The following is a 27,003-nucleotide window of genomic DNA, read 5'->3' as shown; positions in this document are numbered from 1 at the left end:
GCTTGCACAGTCCTATAGCTCGTCCTGGGTCGACAATTCATTCAATAACATCAGGCAGTTTTGATTTATATGCTGTTGAATGTTAATGATTGCGTTTTTTACATATGCATATGATTACCTATGAGATGGCTTGTTCCTGGATTCTTTGCACGTGTTTTGCTCAGGAGATTCAGTACTCTTTCAGAAGATGCGTGATAGCGCCCCCTAGCATATAACAGTGAAAATACGGAAGACTGAAAAATTCCGTCAATGGCAGGGAAGTGTTTTCTCGCAAATGACGGAAATTGTTCAATGGCGGGGGAAGCGTTAATGTCATTACCTGGCATTATGGCATAGTCATTACCTTTGGAATTAGCAGAACAATTTTAAAGTTTGATTAGAAAATTTCCTCCAAAAAACACTCTTGCCAAGTTCACCATTTATAACACAAATTCAATTCAGTAGCTCTACAGAAGGCAACAGTGTCATTATTCAGCTCAATTTAGTTTAGAGTATATTTTATTCAGTTCAATAACAGTGTTGATGTTGCAAAGTTCAATTATGAATGTTTATGTGTTCAGCAACCAAAGTCGCCTGAAAGTACATCATATAATAATTACAACGTTTAAGCTTTTTAGTAGGAACGTCCCAAGTGGATTTGAAATAGGCAGTAGTGAACCTACAGTCAAGCCAAAGTAGTATGCTACACTACAAATACTATAGGTTTAGAGTTGTAAAGTGGGTAACACACATGCTTACATCATATCCAGACTTGTTGTGTTCATGGAGACACAAGCTTGAGTTCTGTCCTGTTTCATATATCCCACTCCACCTCTCTCTCTGACCTTCTGTCTTTTCATTACAGGCAAGAAGCCCATAAAAGAAAAAAAAAAGAAAAAGAAACGTATCTATGTCTGGGAACTATGAGTGAGGAATCATTAAATAAGTGTTTTAAGGGTTAACTAACCGAATGAAAAGATTCACTACAATAAATGTTTGCCACATGCGAGAAATGACATGCTAGGACAGTGTGCTTGATATTCTCACTCAGTTGCAGTGTTTAATGTGACCAAACAACGTAATGTAGCATTTGTCACGCTACGCCGCAGCTTGAAGTGTATCAACCTGCAAATGGTCCAGAACATGGCAGCACATCAGGCCTTTAACCATCTAAAAATAACCCACCTCACACTTATCTTTCGACGAGAATAAGCTAGAGTACAGAAGCTGTAAAGAACATTTAACATTTTATTTTTCATGAGCTTGCAAAAGAACCTTCAGCTGTTTATTGAAGGCTGTAATGTTCTCCGAAGTTTGGCAGCTCATTCCAACTCAGAGGAACTGAGAAAGCGAAGCCGCTGGAGAGTGACTTTTTGACACCGTCAGGCACCACTCGCCCACTGACCGTAGAGGACAGAAGAGAACACAGACCTGTGGGAGGGTGATGATTCAGTGGCAGTCCTGAAACTCCAAAATCCTGAAATGGATGCAGGCAACTATAGCAGTGAGACCAAGAGGGGTAATGTGGGCCCTTTTTAATGTCCATGGTAGTCTCATCAACTTGCACCTATTATAAACCTGGTAACACTTTATTTTAATGTTCCCTTTTGAACATTTCAACTTTACAAACTACATGTCAACTTACTCTCATTGGAGTATTAGTAGACTGTCTACTTTCTGCTAACTCTTTATTGTGATGATCCTCCAACAGACATTCTACATTAAGTAACTTTGCGACAACATGTCAACTTATTCTAACCCTAACCCTACCAGTCTACTAATAATAAGTAACACTCTAATGAGAGTTAATTGACATGTATGTGCGACGCTACTTATAGTCAACAGAATGTGTTAAAGGGACCATGAGAATAAAGTGAAACCAACCCAATTATATCAAGTGATAATATTAAAAGTTAATTTTAAGAGCTGTAGAACACAGACATTTTAAAAGTTTAATGTCCATCTCAATGGACATCAGGTCAAAAGATATCAGCAGGAACCTTATAACTTAGTTGTGTGCCAGGTTCTGAAATTTGTGCAAGAATTTCAAAGCTATAAATTCTAATGTTAATGTTTTATGAACATTGTTTATTAATTATTAATATCATTTTATGCCTTCAATGTTGGGACCATAAACTGTCATTTATTTTTATTATTTTTAGTGAAAAACGGCAACAGTGAATGTGAAATGAGTGAATACACAGCAACACACACACTCTCTCTCTCTCTCTCTCTCACACACACACACACTGATGCCTCGATCCTATATGCACAATTATATATTTATCAAAACTAGCAAGTACACATAAACACCCACACACATACTGTACATACTCCGATTCACCCACTGCAACCAACAAAACGAATCAAACAAGTTTAAGACTTCATCTTACTGTTTTTTTTTCTGCATTCTTATTACATTACTGCTGTCCATGTAAACATAGTCAATGAGTAATCGAATTATTGACCTTATTCTGAATAAGACAATATTCTGATTAATGTTCCTTTCATGTACCCGTTTTACATGTTATAGCACATAGATTGTCCAACGCATTCTCGTCATATACTGACGCTTTTGACATTTCGTCTACATCGAACGCACATGGCACCCTTTAATATGACACGCACAGAGCTTTGTTCGGTTATGGGTAGGTTTAGGTCTGGGGTAGGGTTAGGGTTAGACCGCTAGGAGGCGCCTTCTGGCCCATATCTACCTGCGTCTCATATTGACGCTAAAGGGTGCCATGTGTGTTCGATGTAGACGAAATGTCAAAAGCGTCAGTATATGACGCCTTGGGTCATGCCACGCTGTCCGACGTTCCCTCCTTATCAACATAATGTTCGTCTTCGTTATGGTTCCATTTACAGTTTTGGGTGTTTAATTTTTTATTTTACGACAGCTTCAAGTGCAGTTAATTATTTGTCATAGACGTGCAAATAGACCAGGGCGGATACTAATTCTGAAGCCATGCTCTCTTGTTTGCCGTGAAACGGTTGACCACTGTATGTGTCCTGTCGCAAAATGCGGCGAAAACTCCAATGCGACTTTAATAGTATGATTAAGGTGTGTACATGTCTATAATGCACTTCGAAAATATGACTAAAATAGGAATACTCGACATGTCTTAATTCGATTTGTTTACTTCTAGTATGACTTTAGCCGGATTAAGGTAATCAGAAATCCCTGTTTACATGGTAGTTTCTTAATCAGATTATTGTTTTAATCGACTTAATATCAGAATATTGTTGTCCATGTAAACGTACTGATTGTTCTTTTCAAAATCTTCAACGATATTTCACATACTGCGTACAGCTGTAGTTCATATGTATGGTTAAAATATGATGATTTTTATGTTGATTCAGTTGTGGTGTCCATTGTAGAGGACATGTAAAATACTTTGTTTGAGAAAAAAATTGTTTGAGATTATTTAGTTTTTTTAGATGAAAGATATAGTATGTTTTGCATGTTAGCTTGCTTATTATTGCTCAAGAATATGATCTATTGAAGTCCACAGAATTGAAAAATAATTTTTTTTTTAAGTTTTTTTTTTTTTTAAACACGCATGTTTGCGATGCTGTTTTCCAGTCATGAGGTACTTTATCCAATGATTAGCTGTATAGTGTAACAAAATGCTAAATCACAATGTATTGCCTTATTGTATTGCACACGCTTTACAACCATGTGAAATGAATTAATAAATATATCTCTGAAATTTACTATACATTAATTAGGGATGGGCTATACATTCAAATGTCATGGATAATAACTTAAAATTGGATAAAAACAAACTCAAACGAATAATAGATGATATAGTCATTCCCAGTTCGGTAACACTTTATGTCATTACATACCAAAAAATAACATAATTTATTAAACATTTATGAAACGCATATTCATGTTTTGTTAATCATTAACTAATCAATTGTAAATGACTTATATCTGAATCTACAAAACATACATAAAATAATTAACATATCACTTAATCATTTATGAACGCATAGTGATGTTTCGTAAATAATTAGTTAATAATTTACTAATAACTTCTAGATGACTTGTAATGGAATGTAAATACATAAAATGTTAGTATATCACTTGCTAATCATTTATGAATGTTTTGTAAATGATTAGTTCATCGTTAACTAACCACTTATAAATGACTTACAACTGAACATTATTATAAAGTGTTGCCGAGCCCATGCACATGTATTTTAAGTTACATGTATTAACTTAATCATGAAGAATGAGTGATTATATATGCTTTTCTGTGTGTTGTATATGGGTTTTCAGTGGCTTTCAAAAAGTAGCTGGGACAAAATTGCAATTTGGCAAAAATTGTTGGAAACCTACAGCCTGTTCCACACACAAAATATGCCTATGTTCTCTACTAAAGAACTTCTCATTTTATTTATAATTTACTTAAATAATTTAATTTACTCACTTACTTGTTAATTAATATATATTTTAAAAAAATATTGTGATAAAAACAAATTTTATAAATGAAACAGGGTGTATTTCAATTCAATTTAAAATTGCTTTATTGGCATAACTGTACATAATACAGTATTGCCAAAGCTTGGAATACATATAATAATTATAAAGATATCAAAATAATAAAATAGTATAACATAACTTAAATTTAAATGTGCAAATTAAATTAATTGTACAAATTAACAGTGTAACAAATTAAAATATGTGTGAACATTTTATACCACAGTGTTTTAACATATACACACACACACATTACTGAGGGTCATTGTGGTGGACAGCAGGGAAACACAATGAGGTCAGACACACACTTTCACCTGCTGTCTCTCAGGCTGTGGCACGCACACACACACACACACACACACACACACACACACACACACACTTTAACCAGCTCTTTCTGTGTCTGCCGGTCTCGATGGCTAGGCTGTGGTCACTCAGCCTGTACTTGCTCAGGATCACACACACGCACGCTCTCTCTCTCTCTCTCTCTCTCTCTCTCTCTCTCTCTCTCTCTCTCTCTCTCTCTCTCTCTCTCTCTCTCTCTCTCTCTCTCTCTCTCTCTCTCACTTCCGGTGTGATTGTTGGGAGTGAACGGAGCGTGGTGAGGGTGAGTGTGTTTGTAGCTGTGTGCTAGGAACTTTTTTTCTATCTTCTATCTTTTTGTGTGTGTGTGTTTGTCTTGTGTGTTGAATCGTTTGGCTGTTCGTATTTAGGGGAGGTTGCGTCTGCAACCAGCGTTGAGCTGGGAAGCATGACGAGTCGAGACGCAATGAGTTATGAAAATCTAACCCGCCGTCATGGAGTGAAAGTAGATTCTAAAATTAGTGTGGAACAGTGTTGTTTGGCAGTGGGGGAGATTGTAGGACATGATAATGTCGTCTCGGCATCGCGTATGAACAGTGCAATCGTTATTTTTTTTAAGTCAATTGAAAAGGCAAACGAGGTTGTACAAAGTGGTGTGGTGTTGAATGGTTCATTAGTACCTGTTTTGCCTTTGAGTAGTCCGTCTAAAAAAGTAATACTGTCCAATGTACCTCCGTTTATCAAAGACGAAGTACTGATGCAAGAATTATCTCGTTATGGAAAGTTGGTCTCCCCTATTAGAAAAATCCCTTTAGGGTGTAAGTCACCGCTGGTTAAACATCTAGTCTCGTTTAGAAGACAAGTTTTCATGGTGCTGAAAAACGGCACTGACGAGATTGATTTGATTTTTAAATTTAAAATTGAAGTGTTTTAGTTGTAATAAAATCGGACATCTTGTTCGAGAGTGCCCGAATAGAACCGAGAGTGCGGGTGCGAGCACAAGCTCGGAACAAGTAGTTTCTGCGGTTTCTTCTGCGGAGAGCGCGGGTGACGCGGAGAGCGCCGGTACGACCGCAGAAGTCACTGAAGAAGAGTCGGGTTTAGTTGTAGCTGATGGAATCGAGTCTAGCACAACAGAGAATGTTGCTAAACCGTGTAAAAGTGACACCTCTCAACTGTCTGATGAACAGTTTGAGCAATCTGAAAACATTTGTGTAGCAGACAATGAGGAAATGGATGTTGAAGGCAATGTGGTTGATTTTGAGACAGAAGTGGGATCTGTCTTCAAAATCCCAGTTAAAAGAAAGAAAAAAAGCTGTGGAAAGGTTTTTAAACAAGTAAGGAGAGATGATGGTGGTAGTGAGAATGTGGGTTCTGACAGTGATGGGAATTCCTCTGATTCAAATTTGTCTCAGTGTTCTAACTTGTCTTTTACTTCTCAAAGCGAAAACTTGAGTTGTTTGTATAAAGCTGAAGACATTAGCAGATTTCTGCAAGAAACAAAGGGAATGAAAGGTGTACTAGTCGAAGATTTTTTTCCTGATTTTAAACAATTTACAAATGATGTGAGGTTTTTAACAAAAGAAGGAGCTTTTCAAGATGTAGAGGTTTATCGTCTCAGGAAAATTGTGAACAAACTTAAAAAAAAAATCAAGGATGATGAATTTGCCAATGGGTAAAAAATGACAAATTTTAAAATTGGCACTCTAAACTTAAATGGTGCCAGAGATAGTCATAAAAGAATGATGCTTTTTGAGTTTATCAGACAAAAACAGATTGATATTGTGTTCCTGCAGGAGACGCATAGTGATTCTAAAAATGAGATAGATTGGAGAAAAGAATGGGATGGGCAGATTGTTTTAAGTCACAAATCCTCTATTAGTGGGGGGGTTGCTGTTCTATTCTCAAAAAACTTTTTACCTTTATCTTGTGAAGTAGATGAAATAATTGAAGGTCGGTTTTTAAAAATTGAAGCTAAATTTGAGAAAACGATTATGGTACTTATGAATTTATATTTACCTAATAAAGGATCAGAAAGAGTTCTTTTCCTTAAAAAAGTAGATGTTGTTTTGAAAGGGTTAAAGCCTGAAGAGTTGTTATTTATAGGCGGAGATTTTAATTGTACTGTCAATGCGCTTGATAGAAATCATATAGAACCAAGTATTGCTTCTCAGAAATCTTTAATACAACTTATAGAAACACATGATTTATGTGATATATGGAGAAGTATGAATCAAGGTGTCAGACAGTATACTTGGGCTCATAGTACTGAACACTTAATCTCTTTAGCACGACTTGACAGAATTTATAGTACTCAGCACCAACGCAATTCTTTTAAATTTTGTAAAATTATTCCAGTGGGGTTTTCCGATCATAACTTAGTTCTGTGCAGTGTTTTTATTAAGTGTGTTAAGTGCAAAAGTGCATATTGGATTTTTAATAATTCATTGTTAAGTGATAACAATTTTATAGAAAGTTTTAGTTTTTTTTGGGAAAGTATTAAACAGCAAAAACTTTGTTATGCTTCTTTGCAACAATGGTGGGATTGTAGTAAAATCCTTATAAAAGATTTCTGTCAAAAGTACACTCTTAATGTTACTCGGGACATAGTTCAGTCAATGGAAAATTTAGAAACGGAAATTGGGGCTTTACAGGATGTAATAACGTCCAAAAATTATAGTAAAAATCATATTGATGAATTGAAAAAGAAAAAAGCAGTGTTGGCAGACCTGTTGGGAATAAGAGCACAAGGAGCTCTAGTTCGTTCGCGTTTTGAAACTGTGTCTCAAATGGATGCTCCTTCAAAATTCTTTTTTAATTTGGAAATGAAAAAAGGTCAGAGTAAAATAATGCATTCTTTACGGTCAGCTACAGGGCAAGAATTGACTGAGCCTGCTGATATAAGAAGCTGTGTGGTTAGTTTTTATTCTGACCTTTATAAATCTGAACTGGTGGAGTGGGATGCAGATGCTGATTATTTCTTGGATGGACTGACAAAGGTGGATGAGGAGTCCAACAATGATCTACAGCAGACTTTGTCATTGCAAGAGATGCATTCTGCCATGATGACCATGGAAAATGGTAAATCTCCAGGAATTGATGGGCTAACTGTCGAGTTTTATAAAGCTCTATGGCCCATCATGGGAGAGGATTTGCTGGCAGTTTTTAATGACAGTCTGAAAAGAGGAGTATTGCCTCTAAGCTGCAGAAGAGCAGTCATTACGCTGTTGCCTAAGAAAGGCGATCTTCAGTGCATCAGCAATTGGCGCCCAGTTTCACTTTTATGTTCAGAGTACAAAATTTTGTCTAAAGTGTTGGCTTTAAGACTTAGTAAAGTTTTAAGCCAATTGATTCATTCTGACCAGTCTTATTGCATTCCTAACAGGTCCATCTTTGATAATATTGCTTTAATTAGAGATGTTTTGGATGTTTCTAAATTATTTGGAATTAATTGTGGCTTGATTTCTCTCGATCAAGAGAAAGCTTTTGACAGAGTTGAACATCTGTTTTTATGGAATACTTTGGAAGCTTTTGGTTTTAGTTCTTCTTTTATATCAATGATTAAGACTATGTATTGTAACGTTGAGAGTGTCCTTAAGATTAATGGTGGTTTGAGTGCTCCATTTAAAGTTCAGAGAGGAGTTAGGCAAGGATGTGCAATGTCTGGAATGTTATATACCTTAGCTATTGAACCTTTACTTCAAAAGTTAAGAGATCATTTAGAAGGTCTAGTTTTTCCCAATTGTTATAATCCTTTATATTTGTCTGCTTATGCTGATGATGTTATTGTTTTTGTAAATGGAAAAGATGATGTAGATAAGATGGGGAAAATTGTTGATGATTTTAAATGTATTTCTTCTGCTAAGGTCAATTGGGGGAAAAGCGAAGCTCTATTAGTGGGGAATTGGAGTGGAGTTCCTCCCACTTTACCTGGAGGTTTACGTTGGAAAAGAGGAGGGTTAAAATATCTTGGTGTTTATCTGGGGAATGAGAGTTTCGTAAAAAAAAAACTGGGAAGGGTTATTTGAGAAAATCAAAGGACGATTCGAAAAATGGAAATGGCTACTCCCCCAGGTATCGTATAGGGGGCGTATTCTTGTTATTAATAATCTTGTGGCATCATCTTTGTGGCATAAATTTGCTTGTGTGGACCCTCCAAATACGCTTCTTGCGGACATTCAAAGAGAACTGGTGAACTTTTTTTGGGACAATTATCATTGGACTACTCAAAGCATTTTGTATTTGCCTAAGGAGGATGGAGGGCAAGGACTAGTAAACCTCGTAAGCAGAAGAGCCACTTACCGTCTCCAATTCATACAGAAGATTTTAATGGGACCTTATACACTTGCATGGAGACCACTGGCATTAAGCATCTTGAGGAGAGTGGGCAATATGGACATGGATTTAACATTGTTTTTAATGGATTATAGAAAATTGAATTTAACTGGAATTCCTGTTTTCTATCAAGGTTTGTTTAAAGTGTGGGGTCTTTTTCAAAATCGGTGGATGGAACCGGCAATTTCTCTTCATTGGTTGTTGGAAGAGCCGCTTATTTTTGGAGCTCGGTTTGATGTTTCTGGGCCTGATTTTCCTGGATTAACTGATTTGTTATGGAGTAAAAGGATCTTTAAGTTAAAATATATTATTAATGTATCAGGATATGACCTGAAAAGACCTGAACAAATTGTTACCCTTTTAGGGGTTCGATCAGTACGGTTTGCTAAGAAGTATCTTGATAAACTAAATATGGTTTTAACTGATGAAGAGAAGACTCTTTTAGAGGAGTTTGGTGCGGGGACTTTAGTTCCTGATAACAAAGATCTTTTTCCAGATATTGAAATTCTTCCCACTATTGATGGGGATGTTTTTAATTGCTCTCTGTTATGTACTAAAATGAATGAATATATTGATTTTTGTACAGTGGAAGGAAAAACTTTGTATAAATGTATTGTAAAAGTTATTAATCAACACAATTTAAGTTTGAAAACAGATACAGTATGGAGGAAAAAGTTAGGAATTAACAATGAAACTAAACCTGTATGGAGAGCAATTTACAAACCACCATTAACAAAAAAACTTGGTGACCTACAATGGCGAATTTTACATGGAGCTATAGCTGTGAATGCATTTGTATCCACTATAAACCCCACTGTAAGCGACAAATGTCCTTTTTGTTTGGAGAGGGAAACCATATTTCATTGTTTTATGGATTGTAATCGGCTTGATCCTCTTTTTGAGCTGTTAAAAGTTCTTTTTGATTATTTTAATATTTGCTTTACAAAGAAAGATTTTATTCTTGGTTTTGGTTATAGTTCTAAACAAAAGTTAAAATGTCATGTTATTAATTTTATGGTGGGACAAGCCAAATATGCTATTTATATTACTAGAAGAAATAAGATAGAAGAAAAGTCAGGACAAGATGTTGTTTTTGTTTTTAGAAATATGGTAAAAGCAAGAATTCTTATTGATTTTAATTTTCATAGATTAATGAGTACGATAAGTGTTTTTGAAATTCAGTGGTGTTGTAGCATTTTATGCTCAGTTGTTGATGGACAAATTGTTTTTGTAAGAGAATTGATGTAATTTATTTAATTGTTGAATGGTTAAAGGATAATTGTTTTTAATAAAGTGATTGTAAAATTTCAATTTCTCTCTCTCTCTCTCTCTCTCTCTCTCTCTCTCTCTCTCTCTCTCTCTCTCTCTCTCTCTCTCTCTCTCTCTCTCTCTCTCTCTCTCTCTCTCTCTCTCTCTCTCTCTCTCTCTCTCTCTCTCTCTCTCTCACACACTCACACACACACTCACTCACTCACTCACTCAGCCTGTACTTGCTCAGGATCTCACACACACGCACTCTCTCTGATCCCAATGTTCCAGATATGTATTTTTAGACTGTTTGATAATTTGGTTTATTTTGTTTGTGTGAGAAGCAGTGCTGGTCTGAGACTGGTTAGTGTTAGTAGAGTTAGTCAGGTTAGTGAGTCTCAGAACCAGCTGACTGAGGGGACTTTTTCCAGGGAGAATTTTGCAGAATTCTGTGTGTAGGGCTTCTGTTGGATGTCTGTCCCATCTAGTGTAGCTCTGATCACTGAGTGGACCCCAAACCTCACTTCCATGCAGCGCAATGGGTTGAATTACACCATCAAAGATTTTACACCAGATTGGAATTGGTAATTAAATTTTTTGGAATTTCTTCTTAATGGTGTATAGAGCTCTTCGGCTTTATATTTGAGAGCATTCACTGCCATACTGAAACTCCCCGATGCAGTGATGATCAGGCTGAGGTAAGTGTACTGCATCGTGTGCTCTAGGCCGGTGCATCCTAGACTGAACTGATATCTGTGTTCCTGACATCTGGGCTTTTTCTGAAAGACCATAATGTTTGTCTTTGTGAGCTTGACTGCCAGGGCCCAGTTCTGGCAGTAGTTCTCCAACAGGTCCAGGTGCTGCTGTAGTCCCTGTTGTCACCAGGTCATCTGCATACAGCAAGAGCTTGATGCTTCTGTCCTGTAGAGTGAGTTCAGGGCCCGCAGACTGTTCCAACTGCACCGCTAGTTCATTAATGTAGATGTTGAACAGCGTTGGACTCAGGCCACAGGCCACACTCCTCTTTTCTGGGTGAAGAATTCTGTGTGTTTGTTGCCAATTCGTATTGCACATTTGTTGTTCAAATACATTGATTTTATACTGTCATAAACTTTACCCCCTACACCACTTTGTAAAAGTTTGTAATATAATCCAGTGTGCCAAATAGAATCAAATGCTTTTTTGAAATCGACAAAGCATGCAAATATTTTTCTGTTTTTGGTCTGTTTTACGTGTTTATTGATTAGGGTATGAAGGGTGTAAATGTGGTCGGTAGTTCTGTGCTTTGGAATGAAGCCAATCTGACTCGAGCTCAGGACATTGCGTTCGTTAAGGAAGCTTACAATTCTATTGTTTAAAATACTGCTAAATAACTGCTCACACAAATGCCTCTGAAATTATAAGGGTCCAACTTATTTCCACTCTTATGAATTGGGGTAATAAGTCCAATGTTGAATAATTTGAGCACCGCCGTCTGCAGCTCAGGTGTACTGTATTTTTAGTGTATTTTTTCCCTTTCTTTTTCAATTCACTTCTATGTGCTGCTTTTTTTAAATATGTAATTGATTTCATTTGTAGCCGAATTAACACCATCTTTAGTTGTTTAGAATTTCTGATTAATAAATGTATTTATTAGATTTTTTAGTTCTTCAGAACTGAGGGCATGGTCAAATTTGTCTGGAGCACATCTGTATCTTTGCTGGACCTGATCCATTTGGCAGGTTTCCAGTCTGGTTTGTTCTGGTGTGTGATGTGTTTTGATATAGATGTTAGTTTGGTTATGGTCAGAAAGCAGAGTTTGCTGTTTGACAGTGAATGCATTGAAGGAGGATGGGTCCATGTCAGTGATGGCATAGTCAACTACACTAGCTCCAAGACCTGAACAGAAGTATTTGCTATTTGTTAACTATAAAGGGAACATAATTACATTTAATTCTATGCATATAGTTAGTGCTATATTAGCATATAGACAAACTTATGGATAAAGCCTTGTTCAAATCCAGTTTTATTCAAAAATATGAATAAATTTGTATTTGTCCACTAGGGTCGCGAGCAGGGACCCTAATCAAAAGGTATTGTCGCGGCGAACGGCCCTTCTCGTCAGCGGTCAGGCGGAACGAATTATCACTCACCTGTGTGCACTCGAGCAGAAAAAGACATTTCCGCATTTCCGATTCAATGTGTTAGCTAGAACCGGCAACAACGCCAGTGCAGCGCGAGAAAGGAAAGCGGCATTCTCATCATACTTTCCTGAAGCTGTGCGGAATCTGGTACCAATTCAAAAGACTGAGCAGACAGCCGGTAAGATCGCCACGTTAATCAGACTTTGTTGCGAGTGTCACTTGTTGATTGTTGCACGCTGATGAGGCGTTGAGGTGCGGGCGGGAGAAGACACTTGTGTTTGTGCGCTGTAGTATCTGTGTGCTGTAAATATCTGGACTGCAAAAAGTGAAGACAAATAAAAAAGGACAAAGATGCAACAGAGGCCTGGTTATTGAGTGAAACCCAGTTTAATGTTCATGATTGGTGCCTCCCTATCAAATGAGGGTTAAGCACAGCCAAGAAGAAAAACACTTGACAGGTATAATGGTGTTGTTAATCCCCATTTTTCATCATTTTAAATTATTCAGTTACATACTTGTATTTATAATGTGATAGTTACAAAATGCCACTGCCCATCCAAATAGCTTCAATGTAGCCACTATTTATGTCTAGCTGATAGTGTATAGCTATGGGTTTCTCTCTCTCTCTCTCTCTCTCTCAGTAGCTACATACACTCTAGTTGAACTACTAAAAATTTTGAGTAGCTTCTAGCTTGACAAGCTACAATATAGCTTTCCGGACAGGCAAGGTGTTGGGGAAGCTACAGTGAAATTGTAGCTTGTTACTAAAAAAGCTACACTATTTTGACAAGCTGAGCTACTGTCACACACTAACATTGCTACCTTTAGCTAGTTACTATAAGGCTGTTGTGTTTGTCCCTGACATGTGGAGGATAAATATCTACCTGCTAGAAACTAGAATAGCCACAAAGACTGTTGGGCAACAATTCAGGTCATGGAGAGACCAAATTACTTATTTGCCTTGGAGTAAAGAGATTGTGAAGTATTGTCATGCATTTTGCACATACCTCAGATTGCCAGAGGCAGAGTGGGAAAAAAAAATGTCCCGGCAAAGGATTATCAGTCCAATTTTACTCCACAGTCAGGCTCAATTCATATGTTTACCCCTCAGAAAATAGCAGTTACAATTGCAGGTCACGTGTGGATGCAGAAATTACCTGTGGGGAAACCAAAATGCCATTCTAAATGGCCCAGACGGGCGGAGGGAGTCAGCTCGCTTGATTTCCTTGCAGGGAGAAATCTTTCACTTCTTAAATATCACACAGTAAGAATCCTGCCATTGGGAATCACACCCTAAACATAGAATCACCCTGAGATGACTCAAAATAGTGCTAGTTTAGCAAAAACAAAGTAAAAGTGAAAATGGACAGATGTTTCACCTTCGGCACTGTGTAGTGCCTGAGGTTCGTAATATAAGTAGCACAACCTCCGAAAAGTTATCATGCAGGTCTCACATTTGACAGGCACCTCTAACACCAGCATTCGCAGGTTGGCATCTCTCTTAGCAGGGCTTTTTCTCTTTCCCTTATTCAACCCTCACCCCATCTCTGTGTCTCTCCAAACTCCAATCGACATTTTCATTTTGAAGCACACCAGGAGTCTCAGATGGTATCACTTCGTAGTGAGTGTTCCTGTGCCCGCTCGCTTTGTTCCCACCAGCATTAGTGTTTTTATTCAGCGACAGACATGGCCCGGGGGAAGACGGTCACCTGCTGAACCTTTCACTGAGATTAAGCGCTAAGGGGAGTTTGATACTGGAGCTAAAAAGATCTGACAAACCAGAATAATATAAACTCTGTACATCATAGACATCAATGCAAGTTATGTCCCTTTGCAATTGGAATAAATAAATTGTTAAACACAAAGTATCACACTATTATCGTCACAGGTGTCATAAGCTCTGTTTAAAAAACTAGCAGAATTTAAGAATTGTCCCGACAATGAAATTTGTCCATATTTGGTGAAAATATTCATCTAGAATGGCGAACAAACTGAGACTGTCGATAATGACTCGTTTCATTAGAAAAACGTGATAACATTTCTGCAACATGATGTTACATCGCTTCTTGCAAACTTTCAAAGCGAAATGACGAGTGAGTGGCGTTAAATGCACATGGAATTTTATTCAAAACGTGAATCTGACATTTGTTGTACGTATTGCGGCCACTCGGCAATGAAATGTCATGTCAGTGGTGATAAAGGGTTAATGCTCTATCTTGTTTGAAATAATGTACCACCTCTGTAAACCCAGCCCTAAACCTAACCAAAACTGTTAACAATGGTAAATGTGAGATTAAAATAACTTTGCTGAAACAACCATGGCATTTTTTCATGCTTCCATGAAACTCTTTTATCATGTTTTATGGGACTTGTACCCGTGATCATAAGTGCAATGCCGTATCAGGTGAGCTACCGAGCAAGTTTACTACATCAGAAAAGCCATATATATGGGACAATACATTATGTGATCTAAGCATCAAAATGTATTAGTTTGCAGAATGGTATGGTATGAAATTAAATACAGGCTGTTCCCGTTTTACTGCCACAAGTGTTCAGGTCAGCTGGAAACTGGTGCTATGTATATTCATTTAATTTTATGTTAAATTAGCAGACATATCAGTGAGCTCATGACTCAATATATTTCTACCTAGTACTGACTGAGCCCCGGAGCTTTCAATAAGCGTAAAACTGTAGATCACTATTTTTGGAGTTTACACCAGAAAAAAAAGGATGTTTTATTAGAGAAGTCAAGGACAACTTTGCAACAGGTAGGATTCAGTTTACGACTCTACCACTGATCTATATAAATGACTGGATTGCTCATGACATCATAAAAAGTGAAGCCACCGTGCTGCCATATTGGTATTCCCTCACATTATATTGAATAGGAAATCATCTGATTTTAATTCAGCGTTTTTATATCTGTCTCGTATATACAGTACTGTGCAAAAGTCTTAGGCATATTAATACCCCATGTTAATAGAACATCTCTTATATCAAGTCATTAGCTTAGCAACATTTTAACAGTAGGGTGACAAAATCTACTGTCAGTGTATTTTTCCACACATTGTGTTCCTCATGTAAAGCTCATGGGGGTACTGACTGATAGCAGATTTTGACAGCTGACATGTTGCTAAACCAATGACTCCACATTGTGGAGTTGCTGCCTATGGCCCCGATCACACCTGACGTGTTTTTTGCAGTGAAAGGCGCCTTTTTTCAATTGATTTCCTATGGCAGTGAGCGTTCTGCGCGCTGTTTATGCGCCTGCTGCGCCTCGCATTTTTGCAGTTGAAAAAAAAAGCAACTCCGAGAGGAAAAAGCGTCCGACGTGCGATCGTGCGTTAGGTGTGATCGGGGCCTATGTAGAGTGTTCCGAATCAATCACTTATGAGGTTCCAATTCAGTTAGTATGTTGCCTAGAAGGCAGTTACCTATGTGGGCAGTAGACTGTGAGGCTATAATATTTGCTCAAGCATGAGAACAATTATTTATTATTTGAAATAAAAAATAATAAAAGAAATGCTGTTCTATGTCATGAATGACTTTTTTGAAATGTGCAACACTGATTAAATGACATGAAGAAAATCTGTGGGATTTCATGTGTGTGTGTGTGTGTGTGTTTGTGCAATTTGTTCTTTGCTCAGATGTTATATGGGTTTGTGTGATATAAACTGTGTGACCAGGCTCCACAAACACTTAGTGCAATTCAGACTTTCAGTTTTAAATGAACATGTATTATTATATAATAGTGATGATTATTTCAGATGTTCAACTGCACTGCACTGCAAAAAAAAGAAAGAAAAAAGAAAAGAAAAAACTCTTTGAACTGAGGTCCAGCCTTTCATAAAGCCCTGTGCGCAAAGGCATTCATTAAATAGTCTGTTTTAAGAATTCTTTAAATTGTTTAATGAGGTTTAAAAGTTTATCTTAAATACATTTATAATGAAATGTATCACCTGAAAAATTCCACAGACCCTGCACCGGGTCCGAAAATCTTTGTTATAATGTTTGCACGTCCTTTTTATAGGCTTCCCTATATGGTATCACCCAATATGGTATCTTATGGTATCATTTGAAAGCTTAGAATCAAAATTTTACAAAGAATACCATCACTTTTGTTTTTATGATAAGTTAAGTATAAACAATTCTCATACTGCAGTCACCAGAAATCAAAACTGCAGTATGTATTGCATGTAAATTATTGCGTGTTGCATTATACAGTATATGTAAGGGATAATGTAGAGTGAGGCGGTTGTTATAGCGAATACAACCCCGAAAGGCTGATGACGACCGCGAAGCGGAGTTTATTGATTTAAAAACGATTGTATTGCTTTCGCTAAAGAAAATAGTCCATTCCGTCTCTACGGTTAGAATCCTGCGTCCATAGCAACGCTCTGTTTTTCATGGCAACAGTGAGCTATACTTAGCAGCGGTCTGTTATCAAGAAATAACAGACCGCATTCTACATTAGAATTCAACCAAGCCATGTAATAAATATATATATATATTCAGCAGTGGCGTGTGAATGTAGTCACTTCTACTAGACACTATGGCGGGTTGAATTTTATATATAATATAGCCTATACATTTTTCAATTGTAGTCCTTTAAAAAGGCATCTGAAATAATAAATTAAGTACAATGTAATGTTGTCCAAAATATAAATGTTTCGATACTGAAATAACTTACATGCTTCCAAAGCTCATTTTATATATTTACTTCCCCTCCCTCTTGCAGCGACATCTCTTCTCCTCTGATTTTCACTCACATGAGATGGACCAATCGCAAACCACAACAATTCAACGATCCAATATTCCCGATGGACAAATTCAAGACCTAAATTTTTTTCTTGTTTGAGAAGCTGTTTACTTCAGATAACCGCCACAATAGGGAAGAAAAGACTATCAAAGCTTCCATTTCATGACAAATCTAAGTAACTGATATTTCAGACACAATATCCTAAAAAACTAGGTATTCTGTTATTTTTTGCCCCACCATGTTGATCTGTATAGAAAACACAGACAAGCAGAGTGACTCCAACGGTGAAATGTCTCGGTTCTCTAATCAGTATTACTGGAAAGTTGCTCGACCGATCAGGGGTGCGTTTCCCGTACAACGACGTAACTCGCTGGTTCACTACCATAGTACGATGCATCGTTGAAGAAATCAACTAGCTAGTCACGACTGTTTCCCGAAACCGTATTGTCGCAAATTGGTTGTTTAACCACGTTGGTTAAATGATGTAATGCAGGTGGTGGGGTAATACATTTCTTTAATGAATCTGTTTGAGATCGAATTAATGCTAAATGGTTTGCTATAAATTACGAACATGGCATCTGAGGACTATTTCTCATTTTTCTCAGTTATTTTGCTTTATTTCCAGATTCAATCATAGTCTCGTTCTTATGTGGTAGAGCACGTTCGCACATGCGCACTCTTCAAAAACGGTGCTTTAAATCTCTTGACAAACTAAAAGATGTAAATGACATTTGTATGTATTCTAAATAAAAGATACAGATTGTAATGAATGTCAGCTTTCTTATTTTGCTTAAGATAAGGATTTATTAAGTCCACATGTCATGCAAACAAGAAACTATGCTTCTAACCACAGGTCGAGAGCTGTCGTTCCAACTACACAACTTTGCGATGCTGTTTGCGAATGTTAGTTGGAACGATGGTTTCGGGAAACACTGACTCGTTGAACTATGCTGATAACGACGGAACTTGCGACCATAGTTGGCTAACGATGCTTTCGGGAAACACACCCCTGATTAGTGGAACAGAATTAAAGAGTGAAACAAGTATAAAGTCGTTTAGCAATAAATAAGTCAATAATTTAACAAGTTTAATTAGACAACAGTATTGCTTGGGTAGCCACACAACTTTTATTATTGTTATTCTACTTTCTGCTCTTTAGAATTCCTTTTATCATTTTTCAGAACAGAAGCCGTCTCTACAAAGTGGTCCTTCAAAAGACGGCATGTGAAACATGAGCATGCTAATAGGAATATTTCAGCTCTCAACCAAGCTTGTTTGCCGTAGCTTGGTATTGTTAAAACATCTGTTCAATAATTGGACACCCAGGGCTCCTCTATATGATAAAGACGCACAACATTACACATTCAAGACTACATTTTAGACATCAATTATGCTATCTGATGTTTACTTAACCAAGCCATTACCATGCTAACAGTTCAAGACAATACCTCAACGGCGTTATGAGAGCTGCAGATAATGTGAATACGAAGGCAGTCGAACACTAACAAGCCCTGAATAACCATACCAGAAAAAAATACCAGAAAGTGTTTCACGGCAGCTCTTGTCAATGTTTCTGAGAGAAAGAGAGACAGGCAAGAGGAGGCTGTTTTCAGAAAAGGCAGTTTCTTATCTTGATATAATCACACCGCCACACTCATACCTGCTAGGCCACTGATAACTGACAGCAGGAGAAGTGGTTTCCATGGTGACCCCATACTTGTTCTGGAGGGTCCCTTCAGTGAGATTGTTAGTAGATCTGTTTCTTCATTAAAGCAGTGCCTATGAAAACAGAGAGGACAACAGAGAGGAACAAAGTGAATGTGTGAGTAAGAGTGAAAGAAAGAGGTAAGTTAGTTTAACTGAAATTGCTGCTGCTCTATAAATCAGTCCTGAGAGCTCAACCTGATGGTTCGTGAAGTATCAGGTATCGGCTCTGGAGAAAACCCAGCTGAAACACAGCAATAACAAACAGAACCCTCACTAAACTGCCATGGTATTAAAATACACCATGAAAAGTTCTCAGAACACCGTAAAGTTAAATTTCACAAAAACAGATATCACAGCAAAAATCAACAGAAATGAACAATAATCATAAAAATAAATTATTATTTTTTTGGAGCCTTTTTTCTTTGTCTTAATTGTAAAAATCTAGTAATCTGTACTATTCACAAACTATGCATTGTTTACTCAGAAAACCCAAGTTAAGATTAATTGATTGAGGCGGGTCAATTTTTAATAGACTTTTCACTCATTTCCTCCACTTCTGCTGTTATCTTTCTCTAGTTGCATTCACTCATTTCAGGTCTTCTTGAATGTTGAATTATCAACATCACATAAGCTGACTGCATAAATGAATGTTGATTTTCCTAAAATCTTTTTGTTTGATCTCACCATTATGGTGATTAGTGTTCCCTTTGGTTGGGCACTTGAAACTTCATTTATATTATTGTAATTCTCTTCCTATTGATGCAGCAATACAACAAGAAATCCCAGTTATTGGTTTCAAAGGAAGGGAATTAATAAATAGGTTTCTTTTAAAAGGTGGTCTAACTTCTAACAAAAGCATTAGCTAGCCTATTTTTCATGTTGAACAATGATCTTTTAAAATTGTACTGCGATCACATAAACACCATGTGAAACTTTTAATCGGGTTGCTATCATCCTGCTATACTTGTGACAATATCTTGCAACACTGACCATGCTTGAGTCACAGACTTCAACATTCAGCATGCAAAACATCAAGCATCGCGTTAGTTCGCATCAGCCAAGTTCGCATCAGCTGATAGCCAGCTGTTCATGACGTGTTCCAATCCAGTGTCGACATCTATCACAGCGGCACATAAACTCCCATTCCTTCGGCATTTCCTCCATAGCATCGCTGCTCGCATTAAACTCCCTCCTCCAACCCCAACTCCACCCAACCGAACCTTTAATCATTCTGTCTTTTTGTTTTTTTCTTGTACAGTCATTCATTGCAAGCTTTTATCATGTATTTGTATTTTCACAACTCATGTAATTGAGATTTGTAATATGTATGCATTTACTGGTACTGTTCAGTACCCTAGGGGGGTTTGACTTGCTGCTCTCCCCGCTCTGTCCAGGCGTAGCAGCATGGACAGGCGTAGGAGTTTTGCCCAAAACAGAACCATACCGCCAACACTAACTGTATGCTATAATTGTAATACATTTATATACTTGGCAAAGTGGTCCTGACTGAAATAACAATTGTAACAACAATGGTAGCTATACTAAGCCAAAAGTAAATCAAAAGTAAATTATAAAGTACTCTCTACAGTTATTCAGTTACTAGAACTATCCAGTAAGTGAACTATATTAACTAAGCATCAATCAGCACAACATACTAGGGGTGGAACGGAGCGCAGTTTATCCGTGATCCGTACGGAGCAGGCCCCACGGTTCGGCACGCATGAGATTCGCGGATTAACTGCTAAATGTAACCATCATAGAGTGAAAGTTTATAATTTGGACGTGTTTTGTCTTGCCAATTTTTACACATTCAAACCATTTTAAAGGCAGAAAAAGAGGTGAAAATCATGACTCACGCATTATCTGTGCGCTAGTTTTTGATATAGTATTGAAGAACTTCAAGTGAGCTTTAAGTAATAAATGAAAAGCAAAGTCCCCCCCCCCAAATATATTTATTAATATTTTTTGCTGATCCGGAAAAAAATGATCCGACCCGTGGCTCAAAAAATGTAAATGATCCGAATCGTGAATTTTGTGATCCGTTCCACCACAACATACTATTCCTATTTCACCTTTCATTTTTTTTAATGCAATCGGTTTCATGCTTTAAGTAAGTCTAACTAATTAGATTTCACAGTGTATTATGAACATCTGTTTCCATTTGTTTTAGTGAATTTTAAGTCAATATTGTGATAAAATGTTCATGTCCATTTAATTTCTGCAATTTTCTGCATGACTTAATTGAGATCATTCCATTTTGATGGATGATCAAAAATACTATCAGCATCAAAAATCCATATAAGCTGACAAATATTTTAAGTGCCATAGAAATATTACTATGATACTTTTATATCCAAATGCCATATCAGTTCACTCTGACCCCAGCTCAACCATGAAAGTGCCACAGTACTTTTTTAATAAAGTGAAAACTAGAGATTTACACTCCTTCTCTTTAATCAACACTCACATTTGAGCAGAGAGAGAGAGAGAGAGAGAGAGAGAGAGAGAGAGAGAGAGAGAGAGAGAGAGAGAGAGAGAGAGAGAGAGAGAGAGAGAGAGATGTGGTGGTGTACGAGTATGCATTAGTCTCCATGATCAAAGCACAGATGAGAATGTTGCTTTAGGCAAGATAGAGCAGCCAGATGCCTGAAAAACAGACACACCGTCCTCTAACCACATCAAACACACACACACACACACACACACACACACACACACACACACACACACACACACACACGTACGGTCAGACATCTTAAGGTCGAGCAGCTGCCCATATCACAACAAACACACACACACATGCTACAGCAGGTTTATTTAATAACCTTTTTGCATTAGAAAAACAACAAAAACAAATATTAATTTTTGAGACTGGATGCAATTAATGGAGTCCTGTGGAGAGCCTGAGGAAAGACAGGACCAGCTCTCACAGTCTCTCTCTCAGTCCTCTATCCATCCATTACTAATAACACCTGCCTGCGCCTCACCTCAGTGCACACGCACACACATACACGTGCAGACTGACCGAGACTGAGTAGCGTAAACCAACAATTCTCATTATTTATATTCATGGCGCCGTGGCCTGCCAATCAAAAACAATATCAATGAGACCGTTCTGCAGGAGTGCCTGTAAAAAAATGTGTCCATATGCCCAACCTTTTGGAAGCCACCACATGGCGTGCTTTCGGTTTGTCAGCTATTTCTCTATGTGAAACTGTTTTTCATTGTTTGGATTTTTCCTTTGACAAGGTCACATTACACATTACAGGAATAGTTCAGTGCAAAAAAAGAAGAAATAAAAGAAAAGAAAACTCTGTCATCATTTACTCACACACTCATGTCATTCCGATTCCGAGCATGTGCACAGTTTTGTCACGTGTTGTTGCGTGAACGCAGCGACAGATTTCATGAATCAGTTCGATTCACAAGCTCTTGATTCGAATCAGTTCCAATTCGTTTGGATTTCATGTATACAGTACACACATTTTTCCAATGTTGGACTCAGAGCAGGTCTATGCTAATATGGCAGTGTCCGTCAACAGTTGTGGGAGGGGCTTGTGCAAAAGTACGTTCTGTGTCCCTGAGACCCTTACGAAAAAGAAGTTTATTCAAGTGTGCTATTAGTATACATCTTTTAAACAAAAAAATAAGAAATTATACTTTCAGTCTACTTTGTATTTACTTCTCAGAAATATACTTCAAATTGCACCTAAGTGTACTTGACTTATACCGACAGAAAAGTCTAATGGCCTATACTTGTTGATCGAGTTGATCAAGTATTCTTGGCTTGTACTTTTGTTTACTATTTTGATTGAGTAGCTTATTAAATGCTTTTTAAAAAAAAACATAATATTACACACTGTCTTATAAACTAACATGTTCATGTTTATATAGTAACAAGATTTCGAGTAGAGTAAATAAAATAAGCATGGAACTGAACCTGATCTTGTACAGCAATAATAATAATGAGTTTATTCAAGTGTTCTAGTGTACTTCTTTTCAACTAAAAATAAGAAAGTATACTTTCAGTCTACATTTTACATACTTCTCAAAAATATACTTTAAGTACTTCTCAGAAATATACTTAAAATTACACTTAAGTGTACTTGACTTATACTGATGGAAAAGTCCAAGTATATTTGGCCTATACTTAAAAGTATAATTAAGTATTCAAAGTATACTTTGCTTGTAGTTGTGTTAACTCTTTTGATCAAGTAGCCTATTAAATATAAATAATATTGATAAAAAAAATATCATATATATATATATATATATATATATATATTATTTTTGATTATATTTTTGATTATTTGATTCTTTTTGAATATTATTTTTTGAAAATATTAATTAAAATATTGATATAAAACAGATATGTTTCTAATTATGTGTATCTGAATTTTTGTTTAGGCTAGTCCACTGGTAGTGTATAGGAATTTACTTTAATTCTACTTTACTCATTGACTGAATTTTCCAGCTATCCACGTTTTCACTGTTATACCGTAGGGGGCGCTATGACATCTTGTAGTACAGAATCTCCGGATCAAAACACAGGAGAAGAAGCTGAAACAAGTGATAGAAGATTATTATTTTTTTTTTTATTATTTTTTTTATTCCACTTCAAACAAACATAGTCAATGTACAGTCAGAACTGCAATATATACAAAAAAAAAAAAAAAAAACCAGACAGCCAGGCTAAACATTATATACAAATATTTAAATTGGTTTCTTATTGTGGGAATGAAAGATAGTCTTGATATATATTTGCATTTCTTTTTCAAGAACCAAAAACAAAGGTAGGGTTTTATTTTTTTATTTTTAGAACTTACATTTATGTATATGGAATTTAGCTAAATTTAAAATTAAATGTATAATATAGTACTCTTTCCTTTTATTTGAGGGAATATTATTAAAACCAAATATAACATTTTCTAAAACAAGTGATAGAAGATTGCTATCAAAAATCAAAACTGCTTAATGTTTCCAAATGAAATGAAGCGTAACACATGAAGAGAAAACGACTGTGAAGCTGTGGGGGTGTTGGACTCGATCTACTCCATCTGTGTTTTGATCATCGTTCTGAATCTGATCAAGGTGTAGTCTTTGACAAAAATGAGATTTTCTCAACTTTCTTGTTTAAAATGTTGCCTTTCTTTATGAAACTTACCAACATTCAAGTGATAAAAAAGGATGCATGAAGCTAATAAAATGTTTTTAAAATTAAAGTACAGTTAAAGGTATTTTTCAAGTATAAAAAATAACATTTGAACATAGGGGTATAGGCCTACGGCAAGTGCAAAAATAATATACAAATAGTAAACTATAAGTATAATGTTAAGTTCACTTAAAGAAAACTTGTAGTATAAAACTACTAAACTAATAGTTTACTGAGAGTACACTCAAATAAAACTTGCAAGTATACTTGCAGTATAAAAATACTTAACTAGTAGTTTACTGAGAGTATACTTCAAAGTGTACTTTCATAAACAAAAAAATTGCTACAAGTATTAAAATAGTAAACTTCTAGTATACCCATAAGTTCACTTGCAGTACAAATGAGAAACGTAATTATGAACTAGTTGTGCACTTAAAGTTTACTACTGTTACACTTATAGTACACTTAAACATACTTTTATATACTAAAAGTGGGCCAATTTAGTCCCAAGCGGTATTAAAATAGTACTTACAAGTTTACTACTAGTACATATTCACATTAGTATACTTACTGAATAATGTATACTTAAAAATATACTTGAACATTACATAAAATGAACTTGAAGTATACTTCTTTTTCGTAAGGGAAGTACGGTCCCACATATGGGATTTAGAATGAACAGTGACGTGACACAACTGCCAGATTCAAACTGTGCTTTTAGTGATGGACGCGCTCAGCACTGTCATATATCACAACTATTTGCAGTGTTTTCAAACACATAATGTTTAATTTAGGTTTCAGACTTTTAAATACACATAAGCACTAGTAAAACAATACATTTGGAGTTCGTAAAATACACACTGATGTCTATGGAAGCAGCAATAACAATCTATTCAAATATAATTTGCCTACATGTGTTATTCATATCAGATACACATAGTTTAAGTACTATAAAGTTTACTCTATTCTTCTCCCAGTTCACCGACCACTTTCTTACATGTATTTCGGGAGAAACTCATGAATTTTCACACTGTAAATACGATTTCCAGGACTCTCTGAACTGCGGCGCAAACAAGCATGGCGCCACCCATCTAACGTTGTAGATTAAGATCAAGATTATTTATAAAGGTTTTTAAAGGGCTGGTATAATGCCCTTTTCACAAGATGTAAAATAAGTCTCTGATGTCCCCAGAGTATGTATGTGAAGTTTTAGCTCAAAATACCCCACAGATATTTTTATATAGCATGTTAAAATTGTCACTTTTTGAGGGTGTGCAAAAATGCACCGTTTTGTGTCTGTTCCTTTAAATGCAAATGAGCTGCTGCTCCCAGCACAGAGGGCGGAGCTTCACCAGCTTGTGTCCTTTTACCTCACACAGACATGTACTGAAAATTTCAAAAACCTTTAGCCTTTTATGTTCAAACCGGAGTCAGGCAATGATGGAGAGACTCAAGAAGAAGTGACAACATGTAGACAACATTTCTGAATGGTTAGTTGATGCATTTGTGTAGCTTATGTGTAGTTATCTTCTAGCCATTGGTTAGCATATTATGTCATGATAATCTATAAATCGCATTCCCTGGGGTGGGGTTTATATAAATTGTAGGGTTTGTGATGTCACTAATCGGGGAAAAAGCTTTTGTAGTCCCAACCAGCCGTTTGTTGTAGTCTTTAAAAAGCAATTTCTTTAAAAGGAAATATCTCCCTTTGCTTTGAACTTTGAGCGCCGTGACTTTGCAGATGTTGTTTATGCTCAAACAGCAACATTACACACTAACTAAAGAAAAGTGAAATCATAATCAACCACCCCTTTAAACGACAAAGCACACTCCCTTACACGTATTTGAGAATCGGAATATCAGATAGTTGTTGACATGGTAAGCAAGTTGTGAATATTTTGAATAAAAAAGGATTAAAACATTAAGGGGGAACGTTCTAAAATAACGGTCACCTTGAAAAAACTCACTCTGGGGGGTCAGTTAGAATATTTTAAACTTGCGCGTGAAAGGGTTAAGACATTATTGCTGAAAATCTGAGATGGTCCTCACTGCAGAACACGGAATCCAGGGGGAGGAGTTGGATCCAGATCCAACTCCTCCCACCTTACATATACCTAAACCCAGAGCCATAGAGAGAAAGAGTTGCGACACTCTTTGATGTCGCCGCTATGGCTGTCACGTGGTTCATGTAAGCCCCAATAGTTCCAAAACATACGCTGGCTGTCATGTTCTTCTATGGGACAGACAGCAGCGATTGCATTATTGAACGGTAAATATAAAATAAAACACACCCCAAGTACTTTTTCAGCTGTTATTGCATTTTGTTAATGTCAGTTTTGCATTTGGAGACAAGTTTTAGGCTATATTTTTGGAGGGAAAAGCTAGTGTTCATGTTCGCATGGGTAGTAGCACTGGCTTTAGCGGCTCTAACTTAACTTTTCCATATCATTCATCTGATGATGGACGTCTCATGATATTTATTTTAGCACAACTGGGCTGTATTAGGCTATTGATTCCCGTGATTTTGCTTATAAATTTTGATCCAGCCATTAGCCTACCTTCGTGATCACGCAAAGAGGTCTGCCGTGGCGGTCCGTTCAGAGTTCGCTTAAGCTAGCTCACTTCTTCTGATGAAAGTGGCCACCCCAGGACCACAACGTGAAACATTATCATGTTAAGACTAAGAATATTATTTTAATATTAAGCCATACACATTATCAAAACTATAACAGATTAAAAACGAATTTAAGCATTGCTGATACAAATGAAGGTTTTCAAATAAACTATTTTTATTAAACAATGACAGACAACAAAAATGTGTGCTTGTGTGAACAAGAAAAGCAAAAACCAGGGGCAGGTGATCCATGAAACAGACAGGACTGGTGATGGCCATAACAATCCTAGAGGT

General features: G+C 36.6%; 1 protein-coding gene across 3 annotated transcripts in view; it reads right to left on the bottom strand.

Moving 5' to 3' along the window:
* The window catches only part of cntn5 (contactin 5), a 312,302-nt gene that overhangs the window by 199,746 nt on the left and 85,553 nt on the right, over positions 1 to 27,003 (bottom strand). For all 3 annotated transcript variants that reach the window (XM_084408898.1, XM_084408897.1, XM_084408899.1), the window contains one exon: positions 18,897 to 19,015. In XM_084408898.1, the coding sequence (XP_084265024.1) occupies positions 18,897 to 18,951 (55 nt within the window). In that variant the 5' untranslated portion in view covers positions 18,952 to 19,015. The remainder of the gene's footprint in view (positions 1 to 18,896; positions 19,016 to 27,003) is intronic.

Source organism: Rutilus rutilus, assembly GCF_951802725.1.
Source record: "Rutilus rutilus genome assembly, chromosome: 5".
In the NCBI taxonomy this organism is placed as follows: Eukaryota; Metazoa; Chordata; class Actinopteri; order Cypriniformes; family Leuciscidae; genus Rutilus; species Rutilus rutilus.
Note: the sequence above shows the minus strand (reverse complement) of the source record. Positions and strands in the feature narration are given on the sequence as shown.